General features: G+C 35.9%; 2 protein-coding genes across 2 annotated transcripts; both read right to left on the bottom strand.

The window, feature by feature from the left end:
• Nucleotides 1–341: 341 nt before the first annotated feature.
• LOC115806941 (cadherin-like protein 26) lies at nucleotides 342–8,840 on the bottom strand. Its single transcript, XM_030767798.1, has 13 exons — nucleotides 8,805–8,840; nucleotides 8,470–8,592; nucleotides 8,156–8,305; nucleotides 7,875–8,019; nucleotides 7,605–7,783; nucleotides 7,203–7,334; nucleotides 6,425–6,607; nucleotides 5,562–5,863; nucleotides 4,985–5,127; nucleotides 3,292–3,516; nucleotides 2,791–3,012; nucleotides 2,057–2,211; nucleotides 342–551 (listed from the first exon to the last, which is right to left on the bottom strand). Exons 1-13 carry the CDS (start codon nucleotides 8,838–8,840, stop codon nucleotides 342–344), a joined length of 2,205 nt encoding a protein of 734 aa, XP_030623658.1.
• A 3,838-nt stretch (nucleotides 8,841–12,678) lies between these two features.
• Nucleotides 12,679–23,892, bottom strand: cdh26.2 (cadherin 26, tandem duplicate 2). The gene is made up of 13 exons (XM_030767797.1): nucleotides 23,845–23,892; nucleotides 21,541–21,630; nucleotides 21,151–21,300; nucleotides 20,627–20,771; nucleotides 20,352–20,530; nucleotides 19,793–19,924; nucleotides 19,268–19,450; nucleotides 17,046–17,356; nucleotides 16,762–16,904; nucleotides 16,233–16,457; nucleotides 15,650–15,871; nucleotides 15,082–15,203; nucleotides 12,679–12,897 (listed from the first exon to the last, which is right to left on the bottom strand). Exons 1-13 carry the CDS (start codon nucleotides 23,890–23,892, stop codon nucleotides 12,679–12,681), a joined length of 2,169 nt encoding a protein of 722 aa, XP_030623657.1.
• Between the last annotated feature and the right edge of the window lie 342 nt (nucleotides 23,893–24,234).

Below are 24,234 nucleotides of genomic sequence, written 5' to 3'. Positions count from 1 at the left end.
AGTCCCTCATTAAATTAGAGATGGTTACAATTCTAAAAGGTTACAGTTTTAATGCATAAAATGATCATAAGCCAACATATGAAAACATATGATACATGTAATAACATCCTTCTGTACATTTTCCGCTCTTCTCTCATTTTGAAGTTATAATGTTTTTAGTGCAAGTCATGATATTTCTCTCAAGGATCAGGAGGGCCTTGTGGATTATGTAGATTATGTATGATTTTCTCAGCAGATTCAGCATTATATCTTACAATCATGATCCTCAAATTTTAAAAAGGTAGAAACATAAATTAAGGCTTTTCTAGCCCCTACACAGCCCCTGCTGGTTTCAGAGCAAACTACTTCTTCCCTGTGACATCTGCTCTGCATATGGATGCGAGGGTGTTGAATCTCTGGCCCAGATACCTAAGCTTGACTGAACCAAAATCACTCTCTGGTATGGAGATGACATCCAAATGGGCATCAGGCACAGATTCTCCCTCCTCTGCATAGACATGAGGAGCATAATCACCAAGCTCCTCCCCTGGGCCACGGAGAATGTGGAGTTTCTAGAGCACAGAGAGATTCACAAATTCACATTAAACTCTTTTTATCCACTCAAAATTAATGGACTTCTCTTAATGGAGCATGGAATATTGGTCAGTGTGTGTCTCTTCCTCTAATAAAAGAAAAAAATTTCAAAATTACACCACCACTTGACAGATCGCGCTATTTGAAAATCAAACCACTGAATCCTGCAAGTCTGCAAGCAAAGAAATATGATTACCTGGTCAATTCGATTGGAGATCACTTGTCTCATGTGAAAAGCATTTCTATCATCTGCTCTATGTATTTGAATTATGGGTGTCTGGCAAAAAAACAAACAAACAAATAAAGCATAATGAAGCAAATTAGGCACAAAATTCCAAATGGTTTAAAATTAATATCAGCAGTAATTGATAGGTGAGGTTATGAGAGGAAGTCAAATGTGACTGACTAATGTGACCAATAATAAAGTGTATAAATTCAATAGTATTGAACATTCAAACTCTTAAAAAAAACAACAGCAAAATGTGGTTGACGGTAAAGAACAATGTGGGTTTTTTTTTGTTTTGTTTTGCTTTTTGTTTTTTTTTCGGTTTTGTTTTTTTTACGTAAGCTACCATTAAAATCACATACCTGGTTTGGCAGTCTTTCCATGTTATTCCACCTGACAATCTGGACCGGCTGAATAAATTGTATTGGACAAGGTGGCTGTTTTACAATCTGTAAGGAACAGGTAAATACTTTAAACAATGTTCTAACTGAGCATCCAGTAGCCTGTGTTTCTGTGTTGCATTTGTTTAAATACATTAGTGATTTCTGCTCTTCTAGTAGAACTTTAGTTAGCAAAGAAAAATTGAATAAGAGGCCCCATCCTGTTCACATATTTTGCTGTGATGTATAGTATGTATTTGTGGATGACCTATATGACATTATACAATGTTTAACTGAGTATATTTGTATCACTTACTTTGTTACCCTTTACATCCTTTTCCATAGTAGATGTGTGTGTGTTTATCCATTTCAGTACTGGGCTGCTCTCACCTGGCTTCTTGGAAATCACAAGTCGTGAAGATGGAGGAATCTTGACAATAAAAACACACACATGGAAACATCAAAACATTTACATAGCATTTGCATAACACTCACATAGCATCTTTGCAACTTTGCAACTTAGCAACTTTGTCCATGTTCTGCTGCACAAATGTGAACTTATTACATTCATTCTAAACTAAACCCAGTTCCTTTGCTTTACTCACTTGTTTTGTACATTTAGTTAGATTTGGTGTGTTCATGACTTCACGGCACCTACCGTTACTTTATTCTGCTGGTCAAATGAAGTACTTTCATCTTCAGCATATCACATACTGAATCTGAATGTCTGAATATTTCCTTGCAAAAGTTGAAACAAATGCAGAAGGATTTTATTCTTTTGTTTTGTGTGTTTATGTGTTTCTTGCCCAGTTTCAGCATAGATAATCAGTAGGACTTGACTAACTTAACTTAGGATCACACAAACATAAACTCGAACTGATGCCTTGTTGTGATCATATTTACTATCTCTGCTTACCCCACAGTCTGTTCCTGGTTCCTCAATATTCGATATCAGCAAATGCATCCCAGGACCATCCTCTGTGGTGTAAACTTTCTTTTCACAGGAGGTCAGAATAGCCATGAACATGAACACTGAGAGAGAACAGAAAGAATTTTTATTCAAATGTTAAGTTCACATCTGCCAAACTACATGCTTACACTATCCATGTAATAGTGAATTGGACAAAGAAATGGAGTGGACAAACTATAAAAGCTATTTTTCCTCCAAGAAAATAATACAGTTCTTTGTAAAATGCATAAAAATGTAATATATACTTCTGTATGACAATACATAAACATATCAGAATTACTATTTTATAATACATAGCTCCATCATAATTAGATTGCAATACAGTAAAAGCTTTATCTAACAGTGATTTTTTTTTCTGTGAGTTCTGTAAGAGATTGACAGCTCCAAGTGATGCTAAAGTGAAAAAGTACATCATGTCATTATGACAGTAACTGAGTCTGAGATTTGTCTGAGTAAAGTGTTAATCCTTCTTATTTCAAATGTTGATATTTCTGTTGTCATTCATGAAATTTTGGTTTGCTGTCGGACTTCAGTATGGTGCATGGATGGCTTTGCTCGAAGTTTGAAAATATATCAAAGAAGGTCATTGAGGTGACACAGGTGTATGAGACAGACAGGTAAAGACAAACTGGCTGTCTCACCCAGCAGCATCAGCAGGGCAAGGATGATGATGCCAACAGAGCCTCCACCCATCTTTGATGTAGAACTCCGCCTGATGTGACAGGTGGGTGTCTCAGAACAGTCACACACAGTAACTGAGAGGTTCTGTAGTGATTCATGTCCCTGATTGTCTGAGACTCTCACCAACAGCTCATGATGCCCTGCATACACTGTGCTGTCCTTGATCAAGTCCACCGTCGTGCCTTCAGATAGATGGATAAAGAGAGAGAGACAGAGAGAGAGAGAGAGAGAGAAACAGAAATGGATACAGAAACAGTAATGTAATGTGGTGTTTTCTGACTTAAATAAATAGACAAACACAAAAACAAACAAACAAACACATACAACTGTATTACTCAATCAAAGCAAGTAAAGGAGAGATTATTGCAGAAAGAGCTGGCCAATATCAATACTAAAGCATACTAAAGACCCCATGCTAAATTATAAAAAAAATGGAAGTGAGTAGTTCAGAGCCATTATACCATAGCTAGGATCAATTCTCCATTTCCCCTCCACATCCCCTATGAGTTCGAAGAGGAATGGCCCACTGTAGGGTGGAAGGTCTGGGTCTACAGCACTGAGTTTGGTTCTTATGGGTTCATCAGACAGACACATGTTCAGTTTATTTTCAGAAAGAACTGGCACATTATCATTCTGGTCTTTAATGTGAATAATCAGAGTTCCTGTGCCTGTCATTGGTGGCTCACCTGCCAATAAAAAACAGAGGGAGGTTGTCTTAATGAACAGAAAATATCTATTATATGTTTTTTTTAATTTTATATATATATATATATATATATATATATATATATATATATATATATATATATATATACACACACATACACATACACACATTAGGGATGTGCAGAAAGCCCAGTATTTATATTTGTATCTGTATTTGTTGAGGCAGCAAATTTATTTGTATTTGTATTCGAATAAAAGTGGAAATAGGCGTAACAATCCTGTTTTTGATTTTATTACACTTCTAATTTTAGGATATTAAAGTTTTAATAAGTGTTCTTCAGTAAACTATTGTAATAATTATGAACACTTAAATGTAATATTTATGGTTTTAATAGACCCAGTAATAAACATGTATAACCATAAACATCACTGAAAGAAAAATCATTTTAAAACTAACATGCAGTTCCTGCCAATAAATTAAACTCTAAACTAATAAATGCCTATGTGAACATTGTGAACCCCGCCACCACCCGCCTTAACTGGAGGAAGCAATTGGGTGACACACAAGCCAACTGAGCAGTGAGCACAGCGTGTAGGTGAACTACAGCTAACGTTGGCTAATCTTGTGAAGTTATACTTTAGTATAGGTTTCACAAATAACAAAATACTTAATCATTTGGCACATTGGCACCACATTATCCTAAGTATCAGGACTTTGAAAAGATTGTGCAAGAAATTGTGTCTACTCCGAAGAAAGAACCACACGGACATAGAAGAAATTGCCACGAGAATAAAGTCTTAATTTTACAAGAAAGAAGTCATAATATTAAGAGAATAAAGTTGTAATTTTATGAGAAAATGGCATAATATTACGTGTTATTTTAGAAGGGAAATATCAGAAGAGCAGCCTGCCACCTAAATTAAAATGAGCAACATGGAGCATCTTGTTAACTTATACTTCAGTATAGGTTTTAACGAATAACGAAATACTTTATCTTTTGGCACATCAGCACGACATTGTGGCAGGCTGCTCTGCTGATCCTGTTCTGCTCATTTGAAATTACGACTTTATTCTCGTAATATTACAACTTTATTCTCGTAACACTACGACCTTATTCTTGAAATCTCAGACCCCACCCCCCCCCCCCCCCCCTACCCTTCAATGTGGCCCCAATACTACATTGTAATGAGGAACACCAGCCATTTCACATGGTTATTTCTTCTTCCCGAAAACAAGTAATTTGAAATCATTTGTGCTTTGCCAAATACTGTATTCGGATTTGGCTCCACCCGTAACACACACACACACACACACACATATATATACAGTATATATATATATATGTGTGTGTGTGTGTGTGTGTGTGTGTGTGTGTGTGTGTGTATATAAATATTTCTTAAAATTTAAATGTTACCCACATTTTAATTACCTACAAAAAAAAGCTCTAAAACCTCTGAAATCACAGAAAACTAGTCTCCAGTTCTCACCATAATCAACTGCATACAAGGTAACTATGTATGTGCTGTTGTTCACAAAGGATGACTCTCTGTCCAAAACTTTTGCAGTGACGACTCGTCCAGTCTTTGAATCCACAGTTACCCAATCTGCTGGATCATGTCCTTTTAAGAATCTTTTCGAAGGAAAGAGAGAGAGACAGAGAGAGAGAGAGAGAAAGGGAGAGAGAGGGGGACAGATAGACAGACAGACAGACAGACAGACAGACAGAGGTTTACTTTTGGTTGTTTGGATCCAACAAGTCTGAAGACTCAACGTGCCTGTCTGAAGTATGTAATTTGCTCGTACCACTGGCTCTACTCCCAACCAACATCCCAACACAACACGTGACAAGGTATAAAATAATAAATCTAAAAGTTTATGTTTCCCCTTTTTCACAGTTGTAGGCCTTTTAGGCCCACTCAATCCAAATCTTTTGCATAATGTCTGGAGAATATTCCAGACGTTATCTATACACTAACCACTAGTCTCTCTGAAATGCTCACTTACATAAGCCTATGATATGTAAAACCAGCAGTTACATAGCTTTACACAGTTGTCAGTTCTTACCGAAATGTATTAGAGTTTATCCTGTCCATGTCTTTGGCTGTGAATGTCTCTAGCAGAAAACCCACACCTGGGTTTTCCATCACCTCTACATGTTTGACAGCTGGAATGAATATGGGTGGGTCATTGACATCATCAACAGTGATGGTGACTGGATAGAGCTTGGGTCTGGTTTCTTTTATGCTGGTCTCCACATCCCATTTACTATCCTTCACGCGTTTTCTAACCCTGCAGGAAAGGTAGGGCTCCACATTCTCCACACTGATTGATATGTTTTTCTCAGTGACTTCATTGTATTCTATTAACTGTGAGAACATCAATAATCACAAGAATATTAGTGCTTCAGAAATAGAAAGATGTTTAAAGACTGTGTGTTGATGTGGACATGGTAAAGAACCTTATCTTTGCATGATAAATAGCATTCTATCTGCTGAGGAACTTGCAGTTTGATGACTGGAAATAACAGGATAATTATTTCATAAACACAAGAGACATATGTAAGTTTAGTTATAAGAGAGAACACAAAAGCAAATCTAAATTTCCAAGAGAATATTGTTAGTTTTGCAGGTCAGCACTGCATGTTTGATCCGTTACACGAATATTACTACTTTTAACTAACACTGTATGTAGTTATGGTCTGGTTGTGCTGCAGCATCAATTTAACTTTTGAGATTATTATAATCACTGCACTCCTGCAAATAAACAATTTTCAAAAATGTATTAAGCATATGTATATAATTTTTTTTCTGTTACATTTTTATGTTACAGATGCAAACAATGTTTTCTTTTCTTGTGAAAATTTCTCTGTCCAGGTGACATTTACTTGACAGATTTATGAAAAAACCTTAAAATGCAGAGTAACCTACCTTTTGAACAGTTAGAATCCCTTCATTGGTTTCTGGGTCTGTTTCAATCTTAAAATATTCTCCCTTGTCACCATGAATGGTGTATTTGGCTTTCCATGCTGGTGAACCATGGCTGTCTTTGTCCGTTACTTGGATTCGAAGAACCTCAACCCCCATCTCTCTTTCTTTAATCTTTCCTGGACCCTTAAAGATTTAAAATAAGATTATGTTGTGAATTCTGAGCAGCTCTGGTCATTTATTTTCTGGCTTAGAGAGGGCAAGCGAATTATCTAAATCTAGACATGCCCTCTCTACAAATCATACTGTATCAGGCTTACCAGTCAGGTATGTCTGATTATACATCCTGAACATGAAACAGATCTTATCACATGGACAGTAGTGTACCTGTTTTTGACCTTATATCTCATAGTACACTTTCATAAACTTTTGTTCTGTTTGCTTATGTAAATTTGGAATGCTGCACTCAGTATACCAAAAAGTCTGGTTGCAGTAAGAAAAAATACAATGAAACTTCAAAATGCATCATTCAGTTTGTAGCACTGAGAATGGGCCATGCACTGGCTAATAGCAGAGTTGCAAGGAACACTATGTCGCAGTTTACAGCCAGCCTTACTCACAAGAAACAAAAATAAATGAAATACAACGAAATCAAATGTGAGGATAACAGAGATGCTTAAATGTTAAGAATGGGTGATATGAAAATGGGGCAGAATGCAGCTGCTTAGTTCAGTCTTGAGGTAAATGTGAGAAAAAAAAACTTATCATAGACATTACTTACTGTTTGTCCAAGAATCTCAGGTAAATGGTTGTTTTTGTCAATAACGTTGACTAATACTGTACTTGTGCTGGATAGTTGTACTTTGTCTCCATGATCCTTTGCTTCAACCAGGATGGTATATTTCTGCGCTTCCTTCATGAGAGAATTTTAAGCTATGTAAATATTTTCCAAGAACTGAGCTTAGCCCAAAAAACTTGCATATTTTTTAGACCTTTTCAATTTTTTCTGCTAATGTATTTCTAATATAAAAGATGTTATTATAATATTACCCTTTACTTATTTCGAGCCTAAGAATGAATTTTAATGTAATACATATTTAAAACATATTTATTGGTAACTGGATTTGACTACAACAGCCAAAAGAAATGCTCTCTCTCTCTCTCTACATCCAGATCTTCTTACCTCATAATCCAAACATCCTTTAAAAGATATTGCTCCATGTTGAGAGTTTTTTGTTTGATCTATATAGAATTCAGCATTGGTGGTCTCTGGATAGACACTGATGATTCTAAAAGAAAAGGTTCCATTGCAAGTACTGCTGTCATCGTCATCGGATGCATACACAGTGACCAGTGTCTCACCTGTGGAACAGAAAAAACAATAAAACATGAATCTTGAGTCATCCAGTTGCTTTAGCTAGGGCAGTAAAAGCTGCACATTCAGAGTAGTTACCCTGAGAAGTGCTCTCCATCCTGTGGGTCTCATAAAGTGCCCTTGAAAACTGGGGTGCATGGTCATTGATATCTAATATGTTGATTTCCATTCCAAGTTCTGTGTTCACTCTGCCAGTGGTTTTATTTGTAGCATAAAATTTCAGCTGAAGTAAATGAACAAAGTAATGTATTAGTTTTATTGCTGTTATTGTTATTGTTATAGTTATAACTATCATTATTATAACCATTATTATTATCATTATTAGTGGTAGTAGTAGTAGTAGCTGTATTAGTTCATACAAGAAAACGCTGATGTGACTCAAAGTCAATTCGCTTGTGCACAAACATCTCTGCTGTGTTTTTATCAATGGAGAAAATGCCCCTGGGTTCTTCATCGACACCTTTCCCATCGATCATAAAATTTGCCATGAGTTTCCAATCAACATCCACCTGAAACACACACACACACACACACACACACAAAATAGTAAGAATAGTAATTATAGTAGTACTACCTGGAACCCACAAGCCTATGGTAAAAAGAGGAATACTACACAAATAATTTATTGTAATGCGTATACAAATATGCCCGTTAATTATAATCTAGTACTCACACGTCCCACTAAGTAAGGGAAATTCCCCTGGTACTCCTCCTCGATATCAAAAGATGTTATAATCCAGGCTCTCTTTTGACGGATCCTGGACTTTTCTGAGGCTACATCTACCATCCAGACAACCTATGGGAAACACAGACACAGACACAGACACACACACACACAGACACACACACTGTCATTATACGATGAAGATGCTTCATAAACTATGCAAATTAAGGTCTAAAGTTTTAGTATCAACATCTTCAAGTTATCTCCTCTTTTTGTAGTTGAACATAACCTCAGAGGCGGAGAACACACAATATCTCTAGCAATGAAAGACAGTTTTAACTGACCAGTATTAGACACAGAGAAGTGGTGAAAGTCCTCATTGTCCAGCAAGCAGAAATAAACAGAAATAAACACATGACAGACTGTTTAACACTCCCCTTCTCTCTTCTACCTTAACCACTTAAGGCAGTGACTATTTATTGGTAGGTTGGTGGGCAGGGTCTGCATTGATAACGCAATTTACAGTAAAGAGACACTGCAGGGAAAGTGTGAGTGTGTGGGTATGTGGGTGTGTGGGGTGTGTCGGTGTGTTGAAAGTCTCTACTTTTATATCTATAGACATGTGTCTGCCTTCCATCCACATCTCTTATGAAGCAGGAATTCTAAATCATTTCAAGAAATAGTACCAGTCAGGTAAACATTACACCACTGAGAATGCCAGTATATTTAAAAAAAACCCAGCATAACAGGGGATAGAACTTCTTGAGGGACAGATTCAAGTGATAAGGGACATCTTAAAGTGTCAGTCTGAGGAAGAATAGTGTTCATTCTCACACCTCTCCCATGAAAAATGAACTTGCAACCACAATGATACACACGCCTTACCTAGGAAAACACACCTAACATTCACATCTGGATTCATTTCAAAGCAAAAAGCAAGTTCCCAGAGAAAATATGGCACAGATGCACATTTCCCTGCAATAATGATTTTGATGATATGTAGGTGGAGAATCCAAGACACATTTATTCTAATGGTTTTTTTTTTTTTGCAGTTGTTCAAGGCAAACAGTTTTCCTTCTTTACACGTGCGTTTCATCATAACTTGTATGGGGCAACTGTATAACTGTGTAGCTCTGAGTAAGACCAGGGAGGAAATGGAGTTGTACTGTATGTATCTGCAAGTGCTTAGATAAGCAATTTGTTAGTCTTTAGTCACAGCTGTTGTGCATCGACGTTTTAATGTTAAAAATAGGAAACAGGCACATAGGTGGTTTTCAGTAGTAGTCTTCTTTATTGGAGTTCAATGATAATACAGCTGAAAGAGGAGCAGAGAGAAGAGGAGAGAGGACTCTCCTGCACACTGTGCACACGATGTTACTCAGAGTCATGATGTTACTGACTAAAGAAAACAATTTCTCATGCAAAGATATACCCATGCTCCACAAGGCCTTTGACCTTGTCTGCTACAGATAACAAATACCTTTAACCCATAGCTGAGAGAAATTGAGTGATTTCTGGTCTTTTCTATGTGTGAGGGTAAAGAATTTGTGAGGACAAAGGCATGTAATTACGTGTGTGTCTATTATTCTGACCTTAATATCACAGAGCACATTCTTCTAGGCCCCACACAGCCCTTGTAAATAGTTCAAGACAGAGAAAATTTCTTTCTTTCTTTCTTTCTTTCTTTCTTTCTTTCTTTTTGGAAAATTACTTTTATTTCAGAGATTTTATAAGCCCAAGGCTAATCCACTTACTAATCCTTCTTCTCTTTAACAAGGACTCATCTAAACATGCCATGTGTTTTCTGCTCACCATAATGACATTGAACTAAGGATTAAAAAGAGTACTTGTGAGTCCTTGTGTTGGTCTCAGAGAATCACAATGAGTTGATGTTTGCTGATTCAAAAGTGTAACAGCAGGGTGGTGCTGGCATGCATCGGGAAGCAGATGATAACTGTGCTGTTGTTAGTTTATCATGTATTGATACTCAATGCATGATGTTTATGATAATCAGTGCTGCTTCTCTGAATATTTATATTTATAATTATGAATAAATAGTGTATAAATGTCCTGTGAAGAGTACTTTGATGTAGCAATCAGATTCAAGCCAGCTGGTGTGACTGAAGCACATCTCAATAAAGCGCAGACAGATTTCCTCTGAGAATCGTGTTGTGGCATCTTTGGGTTAAAATCCCATGAAACAGTTCATGTTTGCTCTAGCTGTCACAGTAGCTGAAAATGGAATAATGACTGATCATAAATTCAGACAACATGCTGTTGATAATAGGAACAAAAATCTTTCAACTAGCTCAGGTTTGTTGACACCTTTTTGAAGATGGGTTTTGAAATAAGGACACTTTTTTCATGTACAGTATTTATTTATTACATATGTGTGTAGGGACGGCATCCACAAGTATCTTTGTATTGACTTACAGGCCTCTCAGTTTAAAGCTATTAATTTTTTAAATTTTATTGATTCATTTATATGCAAAACTCATTTTAGGTCATTGCATTCTTTTGAGAATGGTTGCTACTTTGGTGCCATACCTCTTTGGCATAATAAAACATAAAAACATAGATGTTGATTGAAACAGATTTTAGGGGACACTTTATTCAAACAATGACTTTATTTTCTGTGTTTGAAAACAATTTTTACTTCTGTGAGAGCAAAAAATGAATACACTGTGAATCATTTGGTGTGTTGAGGACAAAGTTTTGCATAACTGAAATAAATTTAGCTGAGCTGCACAGACATGTCCGTGTATATTTTGAACAATGGCCCTCAGTGTATTAAACAAACTCTGTGTGCCTATGAGTAGTTAATATTTTTCTTTGAAAGTAAAATTACTTTAAGACAAAACAAATAATAACTTGAGTACTACCACTGACCATATTCACTAGTGCACGAATAATTTATGTTTAACTACTGGTATTAATAACCCTGTTATTTCCATTATTCTAGCTACACGTTACCTGTTTCAGGGGAATTATTGATATTGCTTAGAGAAATGTGAGATCACAACAGTTAACATAATGATAACATCCCATTTGCAGCATAATTCACAAAACCTATCACCACTATTCAGATATCCGTTCAGAACATTAAACCATATTTAAAAAGAAAAAAAAAGAAAAAAGACAAGCAAAGTTAGTGCGCAGGAATCATGGTACTGGAGACAAAACAGGGAACCAGAAGTGAGGAAACAGCTGTGAGTCAGAACACAGTAACAGGAATACTATCAGGCAAGAACAATAATGTTCAGAACACTCAATGTGAATGAGAGACTTTGCTAAGAATTGAGGGAGACAAAGACATAGACACTGGAGCCTAATGAGTTCAAGACCAAGGTTGAATCAGAGAGAAGTGGAGATGTAGGTGTGACTAAAACCATTCACCATCTTTGTCATTTTTAAAACCCTTTCTGAAAAAAAAATCATATTTATAAATATGATGCATATAATAACATCTTTTTACAAGAATTTTCAGCTCTTCTCTCATTAGAGTATAGTTCACACTTTGGCTTATCGTGACCCTTACCTCATTGCTTGTTTTTATCTCTGATGTTTGTCTCAACAAAAAGATTGAGTGATTCACTGATTGATTGAACCCTAACAGGTTATTTTCTATAACACTCTAAATGCTCTGTAAATTACACCAATTTAGGTGGTATTTAAAGGCCGTGCAAAGACAGAATTTTCATATAATTTGATTTTTTTTTTATTTGCAAATGGAGAAAAAGCCAAAGACCCATTTCAGTGGCAGTTTTCAGTGTTCAGTTTTGTGAGTAATAAGTAATCTCGTTACTCATCATTCACGTATTAGTATTTAAAATAGGGCAGAATGTTTATTTTTGTTTGGTCAGCCCATGAAATGTGTTCAACGATAGATTTACAAACTGTAAAATGTAAAAACAAAAACAAAGGTGAATATTAGTCGATCGCAATAGTATATCCACAAAAAAAGTGAGGATTACAAACAATCCCCTTTAAGTGATTTGTTTTCTCTTTTGTTCTGTCTTTCATCCTCTCTTTGACATTTGTTTTTTATCAAAAGGCAGAACTAGTGTGGCTGAACTTTGTTATAAAGAGTATTATCAGTGCCAGCTCACAGTTAAAAACCATCATAGTAAATAACCACCATAATCCTGAAATTTGAATCAGTATATAAAGAAAAAGTTTTGTGGTTTTGTTACTATTATACATGCATAATTTTTGTTCCTAGCTTGCAGTTTGTGCCTCTATGAGGTGTGGTCTGCATATGGATGCGAGGGTGTTGAATCTGTGGTCTAAGTTTTTGAGTTTGTCTGGACCAAAATCACTCTCTGGTATGGAGATGACATCCAACTGGGCATCAGCCACAGACTCTCCCTCCTCTGCATAGACATGAGGAGCATAATCACCAAGCTCCTCTCCTGGGGCACGGAGAATGTGGAGCTTCTAGAGCACAGAGAGATTCACAAATTCACATTAAACTCTTTTAAGATAGTGAAAATTTGTTTAAATTATACTCTACTCATGATACAAATCACTTATGAGTTATTTCGAAATAAAATACAGTATCACAGTGATCTAATGACAGGAATCCAATGTGCCTGAAATGGAGCATGTTTACCTGGTCAATTTGAGCAGATAAAGTTTCCCCTCTCATGCTAAGAGCCTCTCCATTGTATGTTGAATGCTTAGAAATCGTAAAATCCTAATAAAGGGATATAAGAAAATTGAAAAATCATAATAATAATAAATAAAATTCTAATAGCAAATGATGCCATTAAAAACAGCCGAATCTGACTGATAAATATAACCTGATAATAAGTGTTGGAACCATGCTTTGTTGAACTCTGAAAATAAAATAATCAAGAATGAAATAAATAAATAAATTTGATGTTGTCAATAGATAGATAGATAGATAGATAGATAGATAGATAGAGCAAACAAAGAAAGAAGTATAACATGTAAATAGGGGCAAATGTGAGAAATAAAATTCAGTAAACCAATGAATACAGACCCTGTACAGGGACTCTCCATACATTCCCTGCTGCTGGAAAGCCATGGAACTTTGCAGTGGTGTAACCTGTTGGATCTGATAAATGGACTGTGTTTAACTATTTGGGGAACTGGTAGAGGTGGGAGTTATGTGTGCAAATCATGTACAGTATGTGCAACTATGTGAAAGTGCTTAACACATTGAGGGTCAGACAGAGCGAGAGATAGAGAGAGAGAGAGAGTGAGAGCAAGTAAGAGTCATCTAGCTAAACACAGACCCTCGCTATGGATCACCATATCCAGTTAAGTCAGGTTTTCTTTTCTAAGTCTCGTTTATTTGCAGATTGTGTGATTAAGTCCCATGCCTCTAACAGAAAAGTCACATGTGCTCAATTTTTAACAATATGTTTGGTTATTATGACTTTTATTAGTATGAATGTGGTGTGTAACAGTGATAGATATGCATTATTTATGCATTATTTATATATGAGAAGTTACAGTATGTTAAACTAAATATGGTTTGATCACTTACTGAGCTGTACATGGCATTCTGATTGAGAGTAGCAGATGCCATTTCTATCCATTTCTCAGAGCTGGTCCTTTTTATTGATTTGCTGGTGTTCACTTGATTTATAGATACGGGCATCTTGAATTGAAATAAATGCATATAAACATTTTAGATCCCTTTGAACATGATTTACAAATTACAACAAATATGAACGAGTTACTTTGATTCCAGACTGTACTGATACCCCATGATTTTCCAATTAATTTTACCAATTCCTTTGATTGATCAACTACTTATGAGTGTGTTGTCTAAGTCAAGTTAGAGAGTTAGTTAGAGAACTTGTATTCACTCACAACAGCTGTTTCAGATCCATCTACAATAATTATGAGGATATCTGCTAGTGACAGTGATTATATAAACCTAAGGATTACTGTTTTTCATTTTGAATCAAAAGAAATGAGTTGATGGAAGTTGAAGTCCTTTTGACCCATAAGTGAAAACCATTAAAATAACAAGAAAAATAGCTGCATCTCTATGGTAATGTGATTAGCATTTTTTTCAGCAACAAAAAAGAAAAGAAAAGAAAAACAATTCACTCCCCCTGCCATCCACCCACACGCACTGATGTGGTTATACAGTACACATATATGCAGCTGCTATTTTCTGTAATCATTCTTTACTTCACCAAGTATTGTTTGATTACTTACCGTATTTTGCATTACATCCTGTTTAATAGTAGATGAATTTATTTTTGTCCATTTCCCTGATGTGCTCCTCTTCACTGAAAAATTGGGGTCCACTTGCTGTACTATTGGAGGAATCTTGAAAATAAAATCACATACTTGAATACCCAAAACTTTATTCTCTTGCTGTGTACATGTTAACAGATTGTTGATGTTCATGACCTCAGCTACTGTCGCGGTTTTATTTCCATCCTCTGAAAGTATGAGGACATCTGCTGATCAAGGGAAATACCTACACTTCTAAATCCATGAACAGGGCATTGAATAAAATTAAATGAATGCGGTTTGACTTCATTCTTTAGCTACTTGCGTGTCTGCTACCCATAGCACAGATACACTTAACACAGAGGGACTTTTTGTTGGCATGGTATTGCCGTCTCTCCTCACCTCACAGTCTGTTCCTGGTGTCTCAGTGTTAGATGGCAGCAAATGCCACTCAGGCCCGTCCTCCATGAGGATGACAGGCTTTGCTTCTTTACAAGAGATCAGAATGGCCAGGAGCATGAGAGCTGTTAAGAGAGAACATTTATATATCCTGTCAATTTCAAATCTGCAAAACCAGATGCCAACACTTTCCAAGTAACTATGAACTGGACAGTAAAATGGAATTGGACAAGCTATAAACAGCATTAAAGTTATTTTACCTCCATGAAAACTATACAGTTCCTTGCAAAAATGTATATGCTTTTGCGTCAGAATACGTAATTCCATCAGTTTTACTGTGTTTTTTAATACATAATTCTGTTATAATTAGACTGTAACACAGTAAAATCCTTATCTAACAATAATTCTTCTATAAGATTTGTCAGAGATTGATAGCTGTTTAAATAATGTTGAAGAAAATGCACTGTATCTTTATACAGTCTAAGAAAAAGTTTTGAGGATGTAGCATGAAGGTCATTGAGGTGACACAGGTGTATGAGACAGACAGGTCAAGATAAATTGGCTGTCTCACCCAGCAGCATCAGCAGGGCAAAGATGATGATGCCAATAGAGCCTCCACCCATCTTTGATGTAGAACTCCGCCTGATGTGACAGGTGGGTGTCTCAGAACAGTCACACACAGTAACTGAGAGGTTCTGCAGTGATTCATGTCCCTGATTGTCTGAGACTCTCACCAAAAGCTCATGATGCCCTGCATACACTGTGCTGTCCTTGATCAAGTCCACCGTCATGCCTGCAGATAGAGAGATAGAGAGAGAGAGAAAGAGAGAGAGAGAGACAGAGAGGCAGAGACACACACACACACAGAGACACACACACAGAGAGAGAGAGAGAGCGAGAGAGAGAGAGAGAGAGAGAGAGAGAGAGAGAGTGAGAGAGAGAGAAACAATAACGTAATGTGCTGTTTTCTAAATTAAATAAATAGAAACAAACAAATGAATACAACTGCACTGCTTAATCAAAGTAAGTGAAAGAGAGATTATTACAGAAACAGGTGCCCAGTATCAAATAATCTCTGACAATTCCTAATCATTTTTAAGACCCCATGCTAAATTATAGAATAAATAGGAATTAGTAGTTCAGAGCCACTATACCATAGCTAGGATCAAATCTCCATTTCCCCTCCACATCCCCTATGAGTTCAAAGTGGAATGGTCCGCTGTATGGTGAAATATCTGGGTCTATAGCAGTGAGGTTGGTCCTGGTTGGCTCATCAGACAGACACATATCTAGTGTATTCACAGAGAGGACTGGCACATTATCATTCTGGTCTTTAATGTGAATAATCAGGGTTCCTGTGCCTGTCATTGGTGGCTCACCTGCCAACCAAAAAAACAAGACAAAAAAAAAAAAAAAAGAAAGTGTGTCAATGAAAAAATTGTGGAAATGCTGGGAAACATTAATGCTTTTAACAAGGCCTTTTTCTTACATTTCAAAACAACTTGGAAAAGTCCAAAGTCAGAGTGAAATATAAGACAAAAATAATGAAGTTATTCCAATTTTAAAATTTTCATTATATTATATTTTTGTGTTATGTTCATTATTGTATTCTATTCTCAGAGAGTAAAAATGATATAAATCCAACGGCTTGTTTATTTCAGTGTTTTATGAACCAGCTCTCACCATAATCAACTGCAGACAAAGTAACCGTGTATGTGCTGTCGTTTACAAATGGTGACTCTCTGTCAATAACTTTTGCTGTGAAAACTTGACCAGTCTTTGAATCCACAGTCACCCAATCTGCTGGGTCACTTTCTTTTAAATATCTGTGAGGAAAGGAGAGAGAGGGAGAGAGAGAGAGAGAGAGAGAGAGAAATAAATACAGAAATTATTGCAGAAATATGTCAATCAACAACACTAGTCAATATTATGATTCATTTGTTATAGAGCTTTTTGTCAGTTCTTACTGAAATTTGTTGGCATAGCTCCCATCCAGATCAATCGCTGTAAATGTCTCCAGCAGGAGCCCCACTTCTGAGTTTTCCATCACCATTGCATGTTTGACAATTGGTTTAAAAAAGGGGGGGTCATTCACGTCCTCCACCTTGATTGTGACTGGGTACAGCTTGGGTTTGATTCCACTACCTTGCTTGCTGCTGGTCTCCACATCCCATAGACCGGTTTTCACACGATTTTTAATTTTGCAGGAAAAGTAAGGTTCTTCATTTTCCACACCAATTGATATATTTTTCTCAGTGAACTCCTCATAGTCTATAGGCTGTGAGAGTAGCAAATGACCACAACAACATCAGAGATTCATGAATAGAAATAACTTTCAGAAATTGTGTGTTGGTGAAGACACAGTACAGTGTATCTTTTTGTCTGTTGAGGAATTCTCAATTTGATAAGTAGAAGCTTGCAAAATATCTAAAATTCACATAAGGGGCAAAACTCTCTCTCTCTCTCTCTGTCTCTCTGTCTCTCTCTCTCTCTCTCTCTCTCTCTCTCTCTCAAAAAAAAAAAAAAAAAAAAAAAAAAAAATATATATATATATATATATATATATATATACTAAAATTGAGTTAAATGAGAAGATCCCAAACATTTGCCAAAATATAACGTTTCTACTTGCAATTGCACAATAAATCCTGATTGTGTTATAAACAGGAGTGCTTAACAGATAACAGGTATATGTCATCATATCCGTTAAAATAACAATTGGTAGTGTTCAAAAATCCTTTGAAATGAGTAATTTAGATCTGTCCGCTTATTTATATGTATTTGTTATGCATATAAGCACACAGGAAATATCATTGGAAAATGCTCCAAATAGGAAGTGAACTGTACATACTTAAGTCTGACTCATAATGACACACTGATGATAATGACAGTGATAACTTACAGTTCCTTGCTCTATAGCCAAGAAGCCAGAATGGGTTTGTCCCACTCTCCATTGCCAGCTATTAGCCAACTCAGCACACTGAAAATTTATAGCATTCTTTCACCTTTACTTTTGAGACTAGCATCTAAACATTTATTTAGATATAGACTACACTACAAAGCAAGTCGTCTCTTCAATAACGTGATTTCCTACAACTAAGGTCAGCAGCGAGGAGGTGAGCTGAATCTACTGAGTGCACTGACAGATTTTGGCACTGTAATTACAATAGAGTCCCATCAAAATGGGTGTTTTCAGTTCAAAACAAAGTGCTGTAACACTCAACATCTCACATTATTCTGAAATCTCATAGTTCTTTAGTTTGAAGAAAATAAAATAGGCATTAAGCTGTAACATTGTTTTGTAGAAAAACAATTTGGTGTGTGAGAAATTCAACTAATCAGTTGCCTAAACTGACTTTTTCCCTTTCATTAAATCATATAGCAATCAGTAAACATGTGATTGATAGAATTCCATGAATCCCACCATCAAAAATTTTTGGAAATATTTTGTGCTGTTTGAAACTGGTTGGATAAGAATTTATCTGACATTATTTTGTGGAAAAAAACAGAACACTTTTTGAGAAATTAAGTGAATTCAGTACAAAAAATAAATCCTACAAAATTTCATAAATTTGTATTGGTTCAGAAGTTTTTATTTCTCATGGATCATGTACTACTCAGTAACTGTAGTGCTAAACATATCATTTGCAGCAAATTCTGTGCTGTGCATGGTCTGAGCATTAAAAATTCGAATAATGGTCAAAATCTGCACACAAACCCCAAAAAACCCACTCTACCCCTACCCTTAACAAAACAAAACAAGTGAAAACTAGGTTTGCAAGCCACAGTCAAAACTTATCATAATCTCTAGTAGGCCCTGTTGTAGCAAAGTAACACATGTAAAGAATATTTGCTGGGTGATTTTGAGACAAGTAGGTCAAACAGAAACTGATATCTGTTCATGTTTGAAATGTGTAAGCATAAATCCATAGGCAGTAACTGAGAAAGCTTCTGACTCAGGACAACTACGTATGAACAATTATGTTATAGTTTAAAACTGTAGTTTCAAGACTGGTGTTATGGTGACTGTCAAAACAAAAACTGACTGGAGCATAGGTGACACTACAGAGAATACTGAAAATCTATTTGCACAGTCAGACAGTAATGTTAATCACAGGTTTATGAAAAAGGTTTAAAAAGCACAGGTACCCTGGCAAGGGAGGCTTGGTTTGAAATTTTGGTAACCTACCTTTTGAACAGTTAAAATCCCCTCATTGGTTTCTGGGTCTGTTTCAATCTTAAAATATTTTCCCTTGTCACCATGAATGGTGTATCTGGCTTTCCATGCTGGTGAACCATGACTGTCTTTGTCCGTTACTTGGAATCGAAGAACTTCAATTCCACTCTCTCTTTCCTTTATTGATCCTGAACCCTAAAACATATATCGCAAAGGCTTAAATAGTTCTGACCACTTGAATCAGATACCACTGTAAATCAGAAACTGATTAAAACATATGCATGACATCACTTCAAATAAATTGATACTGTGTAGTATAAATAATGCAAAAACATATAATAAACATATATTGAAGGAGGTGTTATAATATATCACAGCTTCTCCCTGCACCTTCAAATGTTCTTGAAAATATATTAGAAAAATAGTCTTAACTCAGTATAGCCAAAATTCATTTTATTATGCAAAATACATGTGTAATACAAGTCACAACTTAACCGCATGAGGAAAAGTGAAAGCCACTGTATAGAAATTACTCACTGTTTGACCAGTAATCTTAGGTAGGTGGTTGTTTTTGTCTATAATGTTGACCATCACTGTAGTTGTGCTGGAGAGTTGCACTTTGTCTCCATGATCCTTTGCTTCAACCAGGATGCTATATTTCTGGGCTGTCTGTATAACAGAATTTTAATCTTTGTATTATTTTCCAAGAATTGATCCTGACACCATCCACAGGTCTAACAGCTCAACATTAATATACCATAGTTTATAAGATATTGATGTTTTATCAGCATAACTGATAAAACACTAAAGCCATTGTCTACGCAGTAGTCACTGTGGGATGTTCTCTGTTATATATTACAATTTTTATCTTTAAAAAAAAACAACTGCATATCATTTAATTGATAATGGATATATATTTGGGGATTCAATGTTTCTGTATCATCTCAGTATTTATTTCAAAAGCTATCTTGAAAATCCAGTTTAAAAATAATACCTGTTTACTTCAAATTTTAACAGCAATAGGTAGATGATCACAACAAAGGGCAGGAACAAAGCACCATAAGGCTATACTCTATTTACCTTCAGATACTCTTACCTCATAATCCAAACATCCTTTAAAAGATATTGTTCCACTTGGCACTCTTTCTAAGTTTTTTATAAAAAACTCAGCATTTTTGGTCTCGGGAGAGACACTGACAATTCTGAAAGAAAAGGTTCCATTGGGGGTACTGTTGTCATCAGCATCAGATGCAAACACAGTGACCAGTGTCTCACCTGTGGGACAGAAATATACAACCACAGTATATATATTTTGCGTGTAGCTGTATGTTGTGTTAAGGGGAAAACTGGCCAGACATGCAGCATCGTTACCCTGTGAAATAGATTCCTCCACAGCTCTTTCATAAACTTGTTGTTGGAACTTTGGTGTGTGATCATTAATATCCCGTATCTTTATCTCAACTCCAAGTCTTGTGTCCACTTCATTGTTGGAGACATTTACAGCCTCAAATCTCAGCTAGGATGAATAATTAGAAAGAATGTATTTATAATTGTCATTATTATCATTACTATGATCTTTTGTAGTTGTAGTAGTAATAGAAGTAGTAATAGTAGTGATATAAAATTTTATTATCAAAAATGTGAGCCATATATACCAGAAAAGAAAATGACAAATGATTTGCAGTACATTAGATGAGAATGTATTGAAAACAGCGTTTATGTATACTGGTACATACTTGTCTGTATTACTAACTGCCAGTATCAAAGATTTTAAGATATTTAGATCTTTTCCTTATCATTACTGTTGCTAGAATTAATTTTACTGGTAGCTGAGAGGTAGTAGTAGTAGTAGTTGTAGAAGTAGTTGAAGTAGAAGTAGAAGTAATATTCTTTACCCTAAGAAATCGAAAGGTCTCATAGTCCACTTTCTTATACACAAGAATCTCTCCTGTTTTTTTGTTGATATCGAGAACATCCTTAGGATCCTCATCAACACCGCTGCCGTGAAGCAAGAAATTTACCAAGTAATTCCGTTCAAGTTCAATCTGAAACACGCACGCAATTTTACACATACAATAATAATTAACATGACAGCGATTTGAATAATTCAAAATGATTCTGTATTCAATTTCCACAATATTATATATTAGTGACAAATACGATAAATATTTTAGGCAAATATAGCAGAATCAACCAGAATCTGTGTAAAGCTGTCACAAAGCATTTGGTTTTCACAGGGTTACAAAACTCTACTTATCTACCTATCTAGTTGTTTAAATACTCACAACTCCCAGTGAGTAAGGGAAAGGACCAGGGCTCTCCTCCTCTATACTGAATGAATCTATGATCCACGCTCTTTTCTGGCGGACTAGGGACTTCTCTGCTGCCATGTCCACTGTCCAAACACACTATAAGAAGGAAATACAAGTCATTGTAATATCTTGATAACATTTTCATGATAACTACAAATGACACAGTGAAAACATATATATGTGAGTGCATTTTAGTAACTCAATATAGCAGTAAAACCATGCGGAAGTAAAACTGCACTGTCCTTGGAGTGATTCTAACTTGTTACTAGCTTTTGTTTACTGAAACACATTGATTTAAGCCTTTTTATGGTCTTTTTACGGTCCTTAAGTCACTTGACCGAATGCAAATGTAAATGTAAATATAAGGTATCGCATGACAGCTTACGGCAGCTAGATAAGATAGCAACCTTCTCCAAAGATCGACTTTGGGCATTTTGCATATACTGAAAAAAAGAAAAAAAAACCCTAAAACAAAACCAAACCAAAAAAGTGTCATACTCTTTTAATTACTGAGAATGTTCATATTCATACCTAGCTTGACAATCATTTTGAGTTTTCTGCATTGCTGAAACACACAACTGTGTTGATAAGCTTATACTGTTTCTCTGAGGGATGTTTAAGTTCACCGTCACAGGGTCAAATTTAAACACATCCACACACACACATGCACACATAAACACACACACTAAGGAGGACTGTATGATGTTTTGCCACTGACATGGGATATGGCCACATGCTCTTGAATAATTATATAAATTATTGATGCTTAGCATAAATATTAAATGGTCCCACACATAAATAAGCACAAGAATATATTTAAGCCTTTGTTAGTATGGGCTTTTTCCAACTGTGCAGAAGCCTGTCAGGACATTGACATATCTAAGGTGTCGTTCATCAGTTGGTATCAGTCAGTGTCAACAAAGGAGTTCACTATTAATCGCTTCAGTACAGTGCAAGCAAAAAAGTGTGGCCTCAAACAAAATGTATTTCTTAGTTTTTCTAGTTTCTTGATATCTCCTCTGAATTTCAAATGTAGCAGTCAAAAACTGTGTGACATTTCAGTCAGTGCTTTTGTTCAGAGTAATTCAATTCGTCATATGCATCTGTGTATAGCCAGTTCAGTTCTTATTAATCTGTACATTATTTCTTTGGGAGACAATTGATTATTTTGCCATGAACTTAATAAAATATCACGGAAAGATGAAATCGAAGTATTTACTCGGTCTACAAGCCTTTTTGATAAAATATTAGAAATATCATACATTGGTACTCTCTTTACATGATTGTTTTACATTTGAAATTCAAAGGAAAACAAATGTTACAAGATCATTTTTCATGTACAATGTATATGTAGAATGAGCAATAAGCAAGGACAACTGGAGGTCTTTAGTCAATATTCCAAATCATTAATCAGAGGATAAATGAAGCGTCCATACACTAAAACACTCACCTTTCTGTTAGGTAAGGCTGTCTCTGGCATTATAGAATGAAAATATTCCTCTTCAGAGAACAGTTAAATATCCACACCGCACAGATCAAATGATATATAATGATATACATCCTGACTGAATTATTCTAAATTCAAGGGTTTTTTCCTTCCTTTGGCCAATTTCACAACAGTAGCAACAAAAAAGAGCATGGGTCCTACTGTTCAAGTGAAAATGCTTTATAACCCACAAACTGCTGAATCCTGAGGTCACAACTGGTGATACCCAGGGTCATGCTACCCTGTATTATACATCAACAATTCAGCATTCTGAAAAACTTTTAACATATGCTCAATTCGGATTACTGATTTCTGATAAGTTCATGCGGCCCTCTATTGTTATACATCTATGCTTAATAAGGTCATTCAGAATCATTGAGAAAACTTTCTGCAAATTCAGTCACCTGTTGTATCTACCGATTCTGGCACTCAGTTTCAGTCTAGATAGTACTTTGCTGACCACAGAAAAACAGACCATGTTGTTTTTGGCACATTTTTGCCACATGGATCTAAAACCTTTGGCTGAACCCCTGGGCGAAAAACAAAATAACGGCTCAGGTATCAACGTGAATTTATTTCTGTGTATTTCCTTTGGCTCGTCTTAGGCATGTGTTATTTGTGATGTCCTCTCAATGCTTTATAAAGATAACCAACCAAATGTACCTTAACTAAGTATCAATATTTCCACATAAACACCTTTTTCTTTAGGAGAACAAAAAGTACCAAAGATCATAAAAACAATACTGTCAAAATTCAGAAAGACACATTTCATTTCTCAACAGTGAAATAACGTTTTTACTCACCAGTAACAAACACAGAGTAACAGTATATGTCGTCATTGTACAGCAAGTGTAGTGGTGTGACAGTACTGAAATCCAACACTCCTTGAAATAGCTCTTCACAACCCTTCTCTGACCTACTGTAGACAAAGAGGGGAGGGGACTGGGAATTCAAATGAAACCCTGTGGGCAGGGTCTGAAGTGCATGTAATCTACGAAGGTTGGAAATGTAACACTCAGTAGTACCCACAGTGTGTGTGTGTGTGTGTGTGGTGTTGGGAGTGGGGATTGGAAGAGAGAGGGTGAAAAAGAGATTGAGAGGAAGAATGGATACGCTTGTTTACAGATTATATGGTCCATTTGAGTGAACTTGCATGTGCTCAGATCCAATCTTTCTTTCTT

The sequence above is a fragment of the Chanos chanos genome, chromosome 3 (genome assembly GCF_902362185.1).
Source record: "Chanos chanos chromosome 3, fChaCha1.1, whole genome shotgun sequence".
In the NCBI taxonomy this organism is placed as follows: domain Eukaryota; kingdom Metazoa; phylum Chordata; class Actinopteri; order Gonorynchiformes; family Chanidae; genus Chanos; species Chanos chanos.
This window is presented reverse-complemented; position numbering and strand designations above follow the sequence as displayed.